Source organism: Camelus dromedarius, chromosome X (genome assembly GCF_036321535.1).
Source record: "Camelus dromedarius isolate mCamDro1 chromosome X, mCamDro1.pat, whole genome shotgun sequence".
Lineage (NCBI taxonomy): Eukaryota > Metazoa > Chordata > Mammalia > Artiodactyla > Camelidae > Camelus > Camelus dromedarius.
The window spans coordinates 26,175,040-26,189,245 of record NC_087472.1 but is presented as its reverse complement, the minus strand read 5'-3'; the positions used below and the strand labels follow the sequence as shown (position 1 = coordinate 26,189,245).

Here is a 14,206-nt window from a genome sequence, read left to right as displayed (position 1 = left end):
TATTGTCTCTGCCCCTTTCTCTTTTCTCCTTTAGGGACTACCACAAGGTATATGTTGGTCTTCTGGGTGATGTTCCACAGGTTTCTTAGGCTCTGTCACTCTTCAATTTTTTTTTTCCTTTCTGTTCTTCTGACTTGATCATTCCCATTGTCCTGTCTTCAAGTTCGCTCTTACTTCTGCCTGCTGAAATCTGCCTTTGAATCCTTCTGGTGAACTTTCATTTCAGTTATTGTATTTTTCAGCTCTGAAAAAAAATTTTGGTTTCTTTTTAGGTTTTCTACCTCTTTGCTGATATTGACATTTTGTTCATGTATCATTTTCTTGATTTTATATTTTCCTTTAATTACTTAATCCTCAAGGCTGTTGTTTTAAAGTCTTTTTCTAGTAGATCTATTAGATCTGCTATCAGGGACAGTTTCTCTTGGTTTATTTTTCTTCTTTGAATGGGCCATGCTTTCTTGTTTCTTTGTATGCTTGTGATTTTTTTGTTGAAAACTGGACATTTGAAATTAATAATATGGTCACTCTGGAAATCAGAATTTCCCCCTTTCCAAGGGTTTGCAGTTTTGTTTGTTTTTAATCATTGTAGGCTGTCTCTGTGCCAAAGGACAGCCTGAGGTGTAAACTTGGGGGTCTTCTCAGGTCTGTTCTGAGCCTGCACCTTCCCTTGAGCATGCCCAGTGACTTTCTAGTTTCCCTCATATATGCAGTTGCTTTTGAATGCCCTAATCTTTAATGTCTGGCTCCCAAGAGGGGAGAAAGAGGAAAATGAAGTGAGGAGGGTGGAGAAAAGATACTGGTCCTTTAAATCCCCTGCAAGTCCTTCAGCCAGATGGGGAGGGCCTTGCAACAATGGGGAAAGGTGCAACAATGGCCACAGCCTCTTTGCACCTCTGGGATCAGAAGCAGCAGTCAGCAATCACAGCACAGATCCCCAGTATTTGGAAGACAGGGTCCTTCTTGTTCATCTTGGCTCCCGCAAACTGTTCCAGGAACATGTGCACAGCTGCCTGCCATGGAGCTTGGGGGTGAGGTATGGGTAGCTGCCATTTTGTCAAGAACTAAAACTGACCAAGATCAAAATTAACTGCAATTTTATATCCATGCCTTCCCCTGAAAGTTGCAAACCTTCAATAGACTCCAGAGATCTGAAATAGTTACATCAGACAGACTCTGCCAGTGTTACCATTGTCTCTGTAGGAAGATAAATCTCTGGTGCTCTGCCATCTTCTCAGAATCCTCTCTGTATTTTTGAGGTGGAACTCAAATGTACAGTTAACCATTTTAATATATTTTGAGGAATCAGATTATAAAACAATGCTCAGCATGATCTCAGGTTCGTAAATATATGTGCATAGAAAAAAGATTAGAAGGAAATATATGAAAATGTGAATAATGGTCACTGCTGAGTGGTCACATTACAGTTTTTTTTTCTGCCTACATTTCTGTAATCTCAAATTCGTTTCTGTAACTTCTTTATAATCAGAAGGAAATGATCCTTAAAAAAAGAGCAAAGACCTCTTCCAAGTGTGTATTCAGTTCACAGTGTGTTCAATGACAGTGTTCCTCAGTTGATCTTAAAGTTGTTAGTAGCTTACCTGTACCCTCGTTTCCTTTCTATTGCATAAAAACAAAAGTTTCTTACATTACAGGTAAATGTCAAAGAGCTTGATCCAAAATATGCTCATATCCAAGTCACATATGTGAAGCCCTACTTTGATGACAAAGAACTCACAGAAAGAAAGACTGAATTTGAAAGAAACCATAATATCAACAGATTTGTTTTTGAGGCTCCTTATACATTATCAGGCAAAAAACAAGGTTGTATAGAAGAACAGTGCAAACGCCGTACGATCTTGACTAGTAAGTAGGACTTGGCATAACTTCTTTGTTTGACATATGGTCTTTTTTGATACACAAAAGTAGCAGCTGGTCAGCAGGAAAATGTAACTGAAATTTTAATCACTCATTGTTCTGCTGTTCAGTCACTAATTTGCACCAACTTGGCTATGTTATAAACCATTGCTTTCCCATATGTAACTCATGATTGCTCTGAGTTATCTCATAAAGAGAATTTCACCCTCAATCCTAAAGTAATAAGGTACCTATTTGGTCCCCTGAGGTATTTTCTACAGAATGCACAGGGAGAATTAAGCACAACAGATTTTTTTCCCTTTAATTTGGCTGTTTTATTTACTATCTTAGAAACTCATTTGTTCAATCTTAACATTTAATAGCTTCAAACTCATTTCCATATGTGAAGAAGAGGATCCCTATAACCTATGAACAGCAGATTAATTTAAAGCCAATTGATGTTGCTACTGATGAAATAAAAGATAAAACTGCAGAGCTGCAAAAGCTTTGCTCTTCTGCTGACGTGGACATGATTCAGCTCCAACTTAAACTGCAGGGCTGCGTTTCAGTGCAGGTATGGTGGTTGCTAAACATGTATTAAATATTTCTCAGTGTTCCTCTTGCTCTCATAAGGGCACAGAGCAAGCACTAATGGAAACTGTTATATTGAATGCAAAAACCTGTACGTTTTTGATTAACTCAATAAAGCAATTATGTTCAATTTCTATAAATTTTGTGTTCCGTCAGAGGACCTTAACATAAATCCCTCTGACTGTAGCCAAGCCCTATATTTACATATCAGAAATCATTAACATATTAGAATATCATCTTTGCAGATGATTTACTTTAATTTTTTCAGATAAATTTATAGTATGAATAGTAAATGTTAGAGAAAAAATGTGACAATGAATTATATATAGTTCATGTATAACTGATAAATTGTGCTCTACACTGAAATTTGACACATTGTAAAATGATTATAAATCAATAAAAAAAGTTAAAAAAAAGCATAGTAAATGTTTCTCAGATGTGGATTTTTAACATACTGTTTTTTTTAAAAGAGAAATGCAAAAATTACTTTTTGATTACATTCCAACAACTCTCTCATTTTCCTCCTTTTGTAATTTAGGTAAATGCAGGTCCATTAGCATATGCAAGGGCTTTCTTAAATGACAGTCAAGCTAGCAAGTATCCACCTAAGAAAGTAAATGAGTTGAAAGACATGTTTAGGTAAGTGCTTTGTAGTTCTCAGATTAGACCTCTATTGTTTTACTCTATTTTCTTCTTAAAAGAAACCAAAATATTCACCAAATGTCCCTTCAGAAAAGGACATTCTCTGTTCTCTTTCACAATATTTAAGTGACCTTCTAATGGTACTTTAAGTAGAGAGGAAATGTGTGATCTCTTTCCTACTGCAGCACTTTAACAATGTCCTAGTGACCCAAGAGATTAAATATGCCAATTTACTTGATTGCTTTCGATATTATGACAAAAACACAAGCCTACGTTCATCACATGATTTCCTCCTCTGTCTGATTGATCTCATTTTACAGCATTTCAGGCCATTTAGGGTAGGAAGGGTTGGATAGGCTTGCTCCTGTCCCATGTCGTTTAGTTCCACGTGGGTTCCCCAGCCTAGGGCATGTGATATCTTGTCTAGAATAAGCATCCTTCTAAGCTAAGGCATGTCCTGAATGGTCTTGCATTAGAAGACAAAATCTATTTCATCTATAAAAGGAGTTTACATTCAGAATAAAAGAGACAAATGAGTAAGGTAAACTAATGACAAAGATAACTTATCCACTCATTTGCTCCCAACTTATTTCACTTTTCCTCTCTGTGTTATCAGCTGTTTTCAGGTTAGAGTAACCAGCAGTCATTCAATGTTTATTAATGCCTGGCATATACAAAAAGATTCTACTAGTTGCTATGACAGGGATACAAAACAAATGGGCAGTGAGGTACTTTGTCCCCTAAGACATACATTCTAATTATGGACATTAAACATAAATACGTGAAATGATGGAAAAATGCTTGTATGATAAGTCATCAATTCTCTGTCCCCACTCTTACCAGCCCAGGGCAGATACTTCATACCTATAGCACCCAGCATTGGACTGGGTACATAGTTAGCCTCAAATAAATTATTTCTGAATGAATAACATTATCTACAGATGTAAATTAATGTTAGCACAACTTTAGCTGATATCATATCAAGTAAATGACTGAGCAAGTAGGCTTCCTAGAGGGTATATGTTTTGAGCAAAGTAAGAAAACCGAAGGAGAAAGGTGGAAGAGATATTTCAGACTTAGTGGCACTAGCAAAACACAGAGATAAAATACAGGAGTCTAATCTTCCTTCTAGGTAAGCCATGGTTAAAGTAAATACTAAATTTTCAGTGAGACTTTCTAGGAATAACAAAAACTTTATCTTTGATCTTCATCCACAGGAAGTTCATCCAAGCATGCAGCATTGCACTGGAACTAAATGAGCGGCTAATTAAAGAGGATCAGGTTGAATACCATGAAGGGCTTAAGTCAAATTTCAGAGACATGGTGAAAGAATTATCTGATATTATTCACGAGCAGGCAAGTATTAGGATGGTTGAAAACAAAAATTTGATCTGGGGTCCCTAAATAGTTACTTAGCAAAACCTATTGGTTTGAAACATGTTACCTTGAAATTACTGAGTCTGTTATTTTGAAATTTGCTCATATTTAGTCATTTAAATGATATAATACAAATCAAATGTGAAGCAGTTCTCTGAAGCAATTGCTAAAACAATTGTCAGTAATAAATCATTTTGTTCTTGTGCCACAGTGCCATTAGAAGTGAGTAGCTGAGCAAATCTGTTGATCTACTATGAACATGGATAAGAGTCTTTCAGAAAGGATCCTAGAGAAGTGAAATTATTGGCTCAGCAACCAAATCCCTAAATGAATATCTCTACCTTGGCTGTAAGAAACTAGGTACAGTCTGCCCTCCATATCCACAGGTTCCGCGTCTGCAGATTCAACCAACTGCCAATTGAAAATATTTTTAAAAAATTCCAGAAAGTTCCAAAAAGCAAAACTTGAACTTGCTGCAAGCAGCAGCTCTTTACCTAGCATTTACATTGTATTAGGTATTATAAGTAATCTAGAGATGATTTACAGTATACAGAAGGATGTGCATAGTTATATGCAGATTTTATATGAGACCTGCACATCCTCAAATTTTCATATCCTAGGGAGAGGGGGCGATGGTCCAGGAACTAATCCTCTGAGGATACCTAGGGGCAACTATACTATCATTTAAGTGAGATCCTGAGTGACTTCCAAAATTTGGGAATTGTCTTAACTACCCATACAGCCTGCAAAACTCTCTATTTTCATAAAACTTAGCATTTTAATCTGTGACTGAGTGTTAATGACAGTTATAGCTAACTTAGTAAAGCACAATCTGAAAAATATAGAAGCAACAATCTGCTCACCACTTACAGCCAAATTGTTATAATTAAGTAGTTATGACTTTTATATACCTACTTACCTTAAAATCAGAGTACTCCTGGATTATCCTGGTAAACTTCATTCCTACATTGCAGTCCTGAAATCTGTTTACAACCAATCTATACATGGATGGTCACTTAAGTGTTTTAAAATCTTCAACACATTTGTAAAAGTCACCACATGATGGATGGTCTTGATCCCTCAGGTCCTGAGCCTATTAAGCTTATCATAAAATCTCCCTCATTTCCTTACTAAGGAAGACACCCAGTAAGATTAATATTTGCTTCAGAAACTCTTCAACCTCTCAATTTTTTAAGAAATTAAGACTCCTTAAAAGAAACAAGGATAACTACAACCCTTTAGCGAATGCATTCTTAACGATGGTTCCAGAAAGGAGAACTTCATCTGTCCTGTTATCTGCATTTCAGTGATCACTTGAAGGCACTCCCCTGTGTGAGACCATCATACAAAGGGTGTACTTACAAATAGGCTGACAGTGGTTAGTACCCAAAGAACTGCAGTGAACTGATGGGGAAAAGAAAAGATATTTCTAGGGAAACAAAAGCTAGTTGACTCTGAATCAAGTTCTACCTCTCTGAATTTGTTTTACATGCTTTCTTAGAAAGGACTATGGGAAATTTAGTTACAATTATCCCACGGTTGCACTGAGTGACCAGGAGTCTTAATTTTCTAACCATTATCATCTCTATACCTAGTATAGAGAAACCAGTCAGCCAGACTTTCATCATCCCATCTGTTCAATGAGACCACTTACCCCAGTCTCCTACTCTCCCATTCTCATGGCTGGGAAACTTGTTGGCTTGCGGAGTGTTGGAATCAGTGTTCTGTTAGTTCTTTTTGCCGTCTTTACTTATGTTAGCCCACTTAGGAGTGAATGCAAACTGTTCCAAGGCATGCCTTTGCTGCTCAGTTTTCAGAAGCCCTTTTTTGCCTCCTTCCCAAAGCAGCCAGGCGATCAGGGCTAGGAAAGGAGGGAATCATTCTACTTCCTTTATTGTTTGTATTTCAAGCTCAGCCCATGAGTACAGTGGGGGTTTAACCTCTCTACTGTCACTGTTCTGGGGTATACTTTTATCAAATAGATTATATAATTTATTCCTAGAAACTGTCCAGTTTGAGTTTCTATTCTCCATAGTCCATAGGAAAAAAACAGCAAAAACTGCTCCTTCACAAAAGATATAAAGCAATTACATCATTTTAAGCCAATGTGTATTATATTAGTTACATAATTTACATGCAATTGTATGACCTAGCCTTGAACTCGATTATTCAAATTGAAAGCAAATTATTCAATTTACTGCTATTACTGTGATCAAAATATTTACAGCAGTTATTTTATAAAGTTCTCTTTTCCCTTGTTAAAAAAAATTCAACTGAGTAAATTTTAAAGATCTTGGCTTTATTCAGTAATTGAGGATTTGGGCAGCATCCCATCTAGCAGACAGAAAGGCGCTCCGAAGAGCTTTACAAAATGGAAGACTTACACGTAGAAGGAGGCAGAGCAAGGAAGTTATTCTAGAAACGACCTGATTGTTTCAGGCAAGGGCACCTTCCTTTGGGGCAGGGCAAGGGTCTGTCAGGTGGATTATCTCACTTGTACCAAGTAAGTAATTCCAGACTGAAAGTAAGACACATACTTTTTTGGCTGGTTAAGGTTACCAGCCTGGAAAAAACTGAAACTGCAATTAGATTAGGTATTAAGTCTCAGGCTTTTAGCACAAGTGACTCTATTTTGGGCCTCTTGTCTCTTTTTTAACACCCTGATGAAGCATGGATTTTACAAATCTGCTGTCATATTTCCTACCTCTCTCATTGAACTTCCATAAACCATGGCTATTTTATCTAGTTGTAGAGACCAGTATTTTAGATCCTTGATATAATTATGTATTGATAGCTAACCCAGAAAAGCCTTAGTTTCTATTGGTTTATATTTATGCAAGCTATACTGTCATACTGCATCATATCCAGGTATGCCTTACTTGGGCATGTTTTAGAGTGAATTTTTGTGAATCGGTATTTCCTATTAGATTCTCATATAAAAGAGAGCCTTTTTTAATCATACACTTTGAGACACATTACTTCCCAGAGGAAAATATAATAATACAACAAAATAAGATAAAATATAGCTGTACGCTGAAATACAAATTATCTGTTGTGCTCCATAAATGATTACTTGACAAAAAGATAATGGCCTGGATATTCCTTGGCCCTTTGCAATGTAATCTGCTACACTATACCAAAATATGAAGTCCTTTTAAAAACTTCTTTAGGCTTTTGACTTTTTTGTAGGGATTTATATTATCTTAAAACTATTAATTGCAGATTTCTAAATTAGATAGATTTAGTGGTGGCCATTGTCGTTTCTGTTTTGTTTTATTCATAATGAATGCTCTATTGGCTTGTTGCATCTGACAGGTATGGATAATCTCTTACATCTCTCCTGTGCTTTCAGATTAATGTTAGGAGTTACGATTTTTGTGAGAGAAAATTTCTCTATTATGGACTTTATATAAGACATGATATGTAGCAACACAAATGACATGACCCATTACTGCCACCAGAGACCAGTCTGCAGGCTTAGTACTGAAGTTTCAGAGCTAACTTGAGAACCCAGTGTTAAAAGCGTGAGACCTAAGTTGGCACCTAATTATAGTAAAGAGGTTGGATGTGATGTGTGTGCTATTCTTTTCTTTCTCCCTAATCCACCCATGAGATCTCTGTTGGATAATTTTAAAATGTCTATAGTAATATGAATATATATGTTTATATACTTATGGGGTATAAAATTTATATTTATTAAATTTTTAATTTCCAAGAAAAGTCTTCTGTATCACTTAGCTTTTAAAATTGTAGTGTGTCTTTAGAAATAGTCACTTATTTTCTCTTCATTTAATATTATTTCCCAAGTCTCCTGGGAAGGAGCATGGTATTTGCGTGTTTGAAAAGCCCCACAAGTGGTCCTGAGAACCGCTGTTAGAAGATGATCCATAATCTCGTATCAGAGAGTCCACTGTTTAGGGCTCTTCATATGACCATCTGTTAAAATTTTTTTTAAGATTGTTAATGTCTTGCTTTTGATTGAATTTTGCATTTGACAACATTTTGCCTTTCTTAATGAGTAACCAGATTTTTTCTGCTTTTTTGATATGCTGCCTTTGTAATACAGCTTTGAAGACTTGAGTCGGTAATGTTATTCTTTGCTCTTTGTGCTTTATATCATTTTAAATAGCTAAGTGTTAGTGATAAATTGAAATGTGCCTATGATTTCATATACACATACTTTTTCGGCAGTGGCTATTTGGCTTCATGATAAACATGCAGGTTTCTTTCGTTCTAGATATTACAAGAAGACACAATGCATTCTCCCTGGATGAGCAACACATTACATGTATTTTGTGCAATTAGTGGTACGTCAAGTGACAGAGGTTATGGTTCCCCAAGATACGCTGCTGAAATATGAGGATGTGGAGATGTAAAGTGGCAACAAGACTGAACTTTCTCAGGAATATCTGGAGCTGTGCAAATGTTAACATTTAAAGATTTGATATACATGGAGTGTTTCTTCCTGACACCAAATTTTCATGCTTTCAAACAGGGTGCTTACATATTTGTAAATATTTAAGCAACTTGAAAGTGCCTGGAAAATTGCACCACTGTGCTTGGTTTGTACTTTTTTAGGTAAATCTATATACCAAGAAGTAGAGCTCAAAAACATTCATTCGAATTGCTTAATTATTGCTTAAAATAAAATGGTACTATGTAAAATTGTATAATGGAACACAATAAAAGGTAAAACTTATTTGTAATTAGAAGCGAAGGAAATAATACTTTGAACTTAGCATTTTTCTTGACAGGAAGCTCAATTCATTATACTAATCCTTGGAGAGAAAAAAAGATAACATTTTCATAAAACATGAATACTTCAAATTGGGGAGATAATTTGAAACCTTGCCTACCAATGATCAAGACCGGTCTAAAGGAAACAAAAGCATCATTTAAAAAGGAAAATTTCACAAAGAAAGGATATATATATAGAATACCAAGCTTACTGATCCTTCAGGTTTTGATCCAATGATGCTAGGTATCCAGTCGGTCTCTCTCCAAGATACAAGATGAGGGATTTGTACGTGGCATAGGTGTGCCCAGCAAGCAGCATGTCCTGCCCCAGGTTTATCATCTGAGGCGATCCATAAAGCTAAACAAAACATTTCTGAGAATTTGCAGTCAGTACATACTATGCAACTTCAGAGCTTTAGCGGCAGAGTCTGAGGGGTAGGCATTTTTGTAATTATTATTCTTTCCAAGGTTAACAAGCACTTTGATAGAACTTGCTGGTTGCAGCGTTTCTTGGGTCAGTGTACATAACCACCACAGATTTAGCAACTGCTAGCTAAGGATAACATCCCTAACTATGAAGAAACCTCAGACTACCTAAATAATTCAGGAGAGACCAAGATGTGAAGAACTTTTTTTTTAAGCTTGAATTCTCCATATAATTTTAGCTGCCTTTTATGTAAACTTTAAGTCCTAGACTTATTTTTTGTATATAGTTTAGCCTATTTTACAGACAAAAAAAAAAGAAACAAAAAAGAAAAACAGATCCTGAAATATAAATGGAGTGCACGGAGCCTTAGCTTTTTAAATACTTTGTGATCAAGTAAATCTCAAGAGATTATGCACCTGGAGTGCCCATTTTTCTTTACATGTCATTTTTAACCTTTCAGGGAAGTATGAAGTTATTTATTGAAGGTTTATTTTGTATTTCAATAGGGGATTCAGAAATTTCAGAGGTGGCTTATAATTCCTTAATATCTTGGAGTAACCTGTAGAGTTAGTTTCGTCTTTAAAGTGACTATATTTGGCATGTATGTATAAAGAACTGTCACCTAGAGTGAACGCTGCCTTCTGAGAATGAGGCATCTTGGGGAATCTTCAGTGCTCTTTTGTCAATGACTCGTCCCTATCATGTCCCTCAGCACAGTATTGTGCCCTGTGGGTAATTTTTTTTTGAGTATAATAAATGGCCCTCAACTAGACTCAAGAAACTTGCAGTCTAGTTGAGGCAAGATATACACAAAATTAAATAATACATGAATTAACAATATAAGACAAGAAAAGTTGCCAAATGAATGGCACTGGCCATAACTCTTACCACATTCAAGGAGTGAGGGGTCACTGTGAATTATAAATGTTCAGGAATGGTTTCATGGGCAAAAGACAGCCTTGAATAGGCTTTCAAAGATGAGACGGTATTCTAGGCAGGAGAAACACCATGAACAAAGTTGCAGAAAGAATTAGTGGAAGTTCAAGGCTTGGTGAGGAGATCAGTTTTGTTCAAGGGAGTAGTAGATCACATATCTAGAAAGAAAAACTCGTATCTAGATTTTGGAAGACCTTGAATGCCAGGCTACTATTTAGACTTTACTCAGTAAACATTGGGGAGCCAGTTAAGGTGTTTTGTTTTGTTTTGTTTTTTAAGGTTTTTAAACAGATTATTTGATTAAATGTTATTTTTAGAAATTTCATCCTTTATATTGCTGTCAGTTGTATTTGAGGTGGGGACAAATGGAAATACGGAAACCAGTTAGACAGTTCCTACAGGAATTTAGTTATGAGTCCATAAGCCCCTTGGTGTGAGCAAGGATGGAGAAGAAAGGAGAATCACAAGAGATACTACGTGAAAAGACTGGACATGACTTATTGATGGCTAAGGAGAAAAAGGGAAAAGTTCAAGATAATTTTGTGTCCTGTGGCCAATGAGTTCTCCAGGTCATGGCACAATTTTGCTAGATTCATTCCACCAACTTTTAGACTGAGGGCAGAAAGCTATAGCGAACTAGTGGGCTAGACTAGAGAAAGCCAGCTATGTGTGTTTTGAAACCTGCATATATAAGGTATTACTGTTTATATAGTTTAATTATTTCATGATAAAGTCCCATCAAAGAGTACATTTCTGCTGTACTGATTATTTTGCAGTTAAGCTTGAGTCCAATTTTCCCTGGACGCTATTCTTTTGATAGTCTTTAAACATATTGTAAAATGTGAGTAAGTCACCATTAGTAGTGTTAGTTTATCACTACAATGATAACCCATGGAGAAAATAAGTAGTTCCGTGCAGATTTTCCTAGTAACTAGTTGCACCACTGGCATCATGTCTGTAGCTGGGATTGTTACTATTACCATATTTATATGACTTCACTGCCTATATAAATATTATAAACATCTTTTTAAAAATGAAACCGCAGCAGTGGTAGCCACAGCCTTGGAACTTTGACCAACGTATCATAGAATTACAGATGATTCATTGGTTAATTAACAAACCAAATAGGTCAGCATAATAAAAACCCAAGCCTTTAATTATAAATACTAGTTTATCTGAAATGCAGAACCTGAGCAGTGTATTCAAATAATAAGAATTTCCAAATTCTTCAAAATATTAATAATCAGATACATATTTCAGGCTTCTGATCCACAAAATGGTGCACTACCTTCAGTCTCAGTCTTGTTCTAACAGTGCACTACTTCAGCTATCCAAACACAAGGGAAAGGAATAGAATAAAAGTTGGCTGGGGATGGGGAGTGGGTTTGTGGAAGAAGGCTATTCCTCAATCCTGGGAGTTGGCTGGTTCCAGTTACAACGAATGCTCTGTTCCTAGTCCCTAACCACACAATGGTCACTCGATGAAAAGTGTGTATGTATGTTTATTCAACTCCTGATTGAGATTGTGACTAAATTCTTCAAAGATTTTGCCTCTGTGTATAGCATTTTAAATCTTTTTGCAACATGCTTTTTTTTCCTCTTCTGTTCTCCTCTTTGAGATACAATTCATATACTGTACAATTCACTCACTTAAAATGCACAGTTCAGTGGTTTTTAGCATAGTCAGAGTTGTGCAGCCATCACAATTAATTTTAGAACATTTTCATCACCCCAAAAGAAACCCCATACACATTGCAGTCACTCCCCATTGCCCACCAAGCAGCCCCCAGCCCCTGACAATCACTAATCTTTCTGTATCTATAGATTTGTATTCTGGACATTTGATACAAATGGAATCACACAGTATGTGGCCTTTTGTGACTAGCTGCTTTCATTTAGCCTAAGGTTCATCCATGTTGTAGCATGTAGCAAAATGTTCCTTTTTATGGCTGAATAATATTCCTTTTGTATGGATACACATTTTATTTGTTCATCAGTTGATGGACATTTGGGTTATTTTCACTCCTTGGCTATTACTGATAATGTTGCTATGAGCACTCATGTACAAGTTTTTGTGTGGATATGTTTTCATTTGTCTTGGGCACACACCTAGGAGTTGAATTACTAGGTCATATGGTAACTCCATGTTTAACCTTCGGAAGAACTGCTAGACTGTTTTCCACAGAAGCTGCACCACTTTCCAGTCCCAGCAGCAGTAAATAAGGATCCACTTTCTCAATATTCTCAACAACATTTGTTATTATCTGCCTCTTTGGTTATCACCTTCCTAGTGGGTGTGAAGTGGTATCTCACCGTGGTTTTTGTTTTCCAAATGGCTAATGAAGTTGAGCATTCTTTCATGTGTGTGTTGGCTATTTTTATATCCTTATCCAGATAAGTCTATTCAAATTCTTTACCCATTTTTAAAAACTGATTTGTCTTTTTATTGTTGAAATGCAAGAGTTCTTTATTTGTTCAAGGTGCAAGTTTCTTATCAGATACATGATTTCCATATATTTCTCCTATTCTGTGGGTTGCCTTTTCACTTCCATAATAATGTCCTTTGAAACAACAGTTTTTAATTTTGATGAAGTCCAATTTATCTATGTTTTCTTTTATCACTTGTGTTTTGATGCTTATCTAAGAAGACATTGCCTAATCCAAGGTCATGGAGATTTTAACCTACGTTTCTTCAAGCTTTATAGTTTTAACTCTTACTTTTAGGTCTTTGATCCATTTTAACCTAGTTTTTGTATATAATGTGAGCTACAGGTTCAAATTTATTCTTTTGCATGTGGATATCCAGTTTTTGTGTTTTTTTTGTACCATTTGTTGAAAAAACTGCCTTCCTTCATTGAATTGTCTTGGCACCCTTTAAAAAAAAATCAATTGACCATACAAGTATAGGTTTATTGTGGACTCTCTGTTCTATTCCATTGATCTATATATCTTTCTGTATGCCAGTACCACATAGTCTTGATTACTGTAGCTGTGCAGTACATTTTTAAATTGGGAAGTCTGAGTCCTCCAGCTTTGTTTTTTCAAGACTGTTTTGGATATTCTGGGTCCCTTGCATTTCCATATGAATTTTAGACTCAAGATTGTCAATTTCTGCAGAAAATAATAGCTGGCATTTTGGTAAGATTTGCTGTGAATCTGTAATTTAATTTGAGGAGTACTGTCACCTTAACAATATTAAGTGTTCCAATCCATGAACGCAGGATTTTTTTTTTCTATTTATTTAGGTCATTTTTAATTTCTTTCAACAGTATTTTGTAGTTTTTAGTGTAGAAGTCTTGTACTTCTTTTGTTAAATTTATTCCTTAGTATTTTATTCTTTTTAATGCTATTGTAAAGGGGTTTTTAAAAAAATTTCATTTTCAGGTTGTTCATTGCTAACTTATAGAAATACAACTGACTTTTGTATATTGATCTTGTATCCTGAAATCTTGCTGAATTCATTTATCAGCTTTAATAGTTTTTTTGCAGATTCCTTAGTGTTTTTCTATATAAGATCATGTCATATGAAAATACAGATAGTTTTACTTCTTCCTTTCCAATCTTGATTCTTTTTATTTCATTTCCTTACTTGGTACTTGGCTAGAACTTCCAGTAGAACGTTGAATAGCAGTGATGAGAGCA

General features: G+C 35.7%; 1 protein-coding gene across 4 annotated transcripts in view; it reads left to right on the top strand.

Annotated features, from left to right (window-relative positions):
- The window catches only part of DOCK11 (dedicator of cytokinesis 11), a 169,920-nt gene extending 156,996 nt beyond the window's left edge, over nt 1-12,924 (top strand). For 3 of the 4 annotated variants that reach the window (XM_031445367.2, XM_031445366.2, XM_031445368.2), the window contains 5 exons: nt 1,653-1,863; nt 2,238-2,428; nt 2,984-3,084; nt 4,305-4,443; nt 8,702-12,924. In XM_031445367.2, the coding sequence (XP_031301227.1) occupies nt 1,653-1,863; nt 2,238-2,428; nt 2,984-3,084; nt 4,305-4,443; nt 8,702-8,824 (765 nt within the window). In that variant the 3' untranslated portion in view covers nt 8,825-12,924. The remainder of the gene's footprint in view (nt 1-1,652; nt 1,864-2,237; nt 2,429-2,983; nt 3,085-4,304; nt 4,444-8,701) is intronic. The other variant, XR_010379362.1, reaches the window with a different exon arrangement.
- Nucleotides 12,925-14,206: the final 1,282 nt, after the last annotated feature.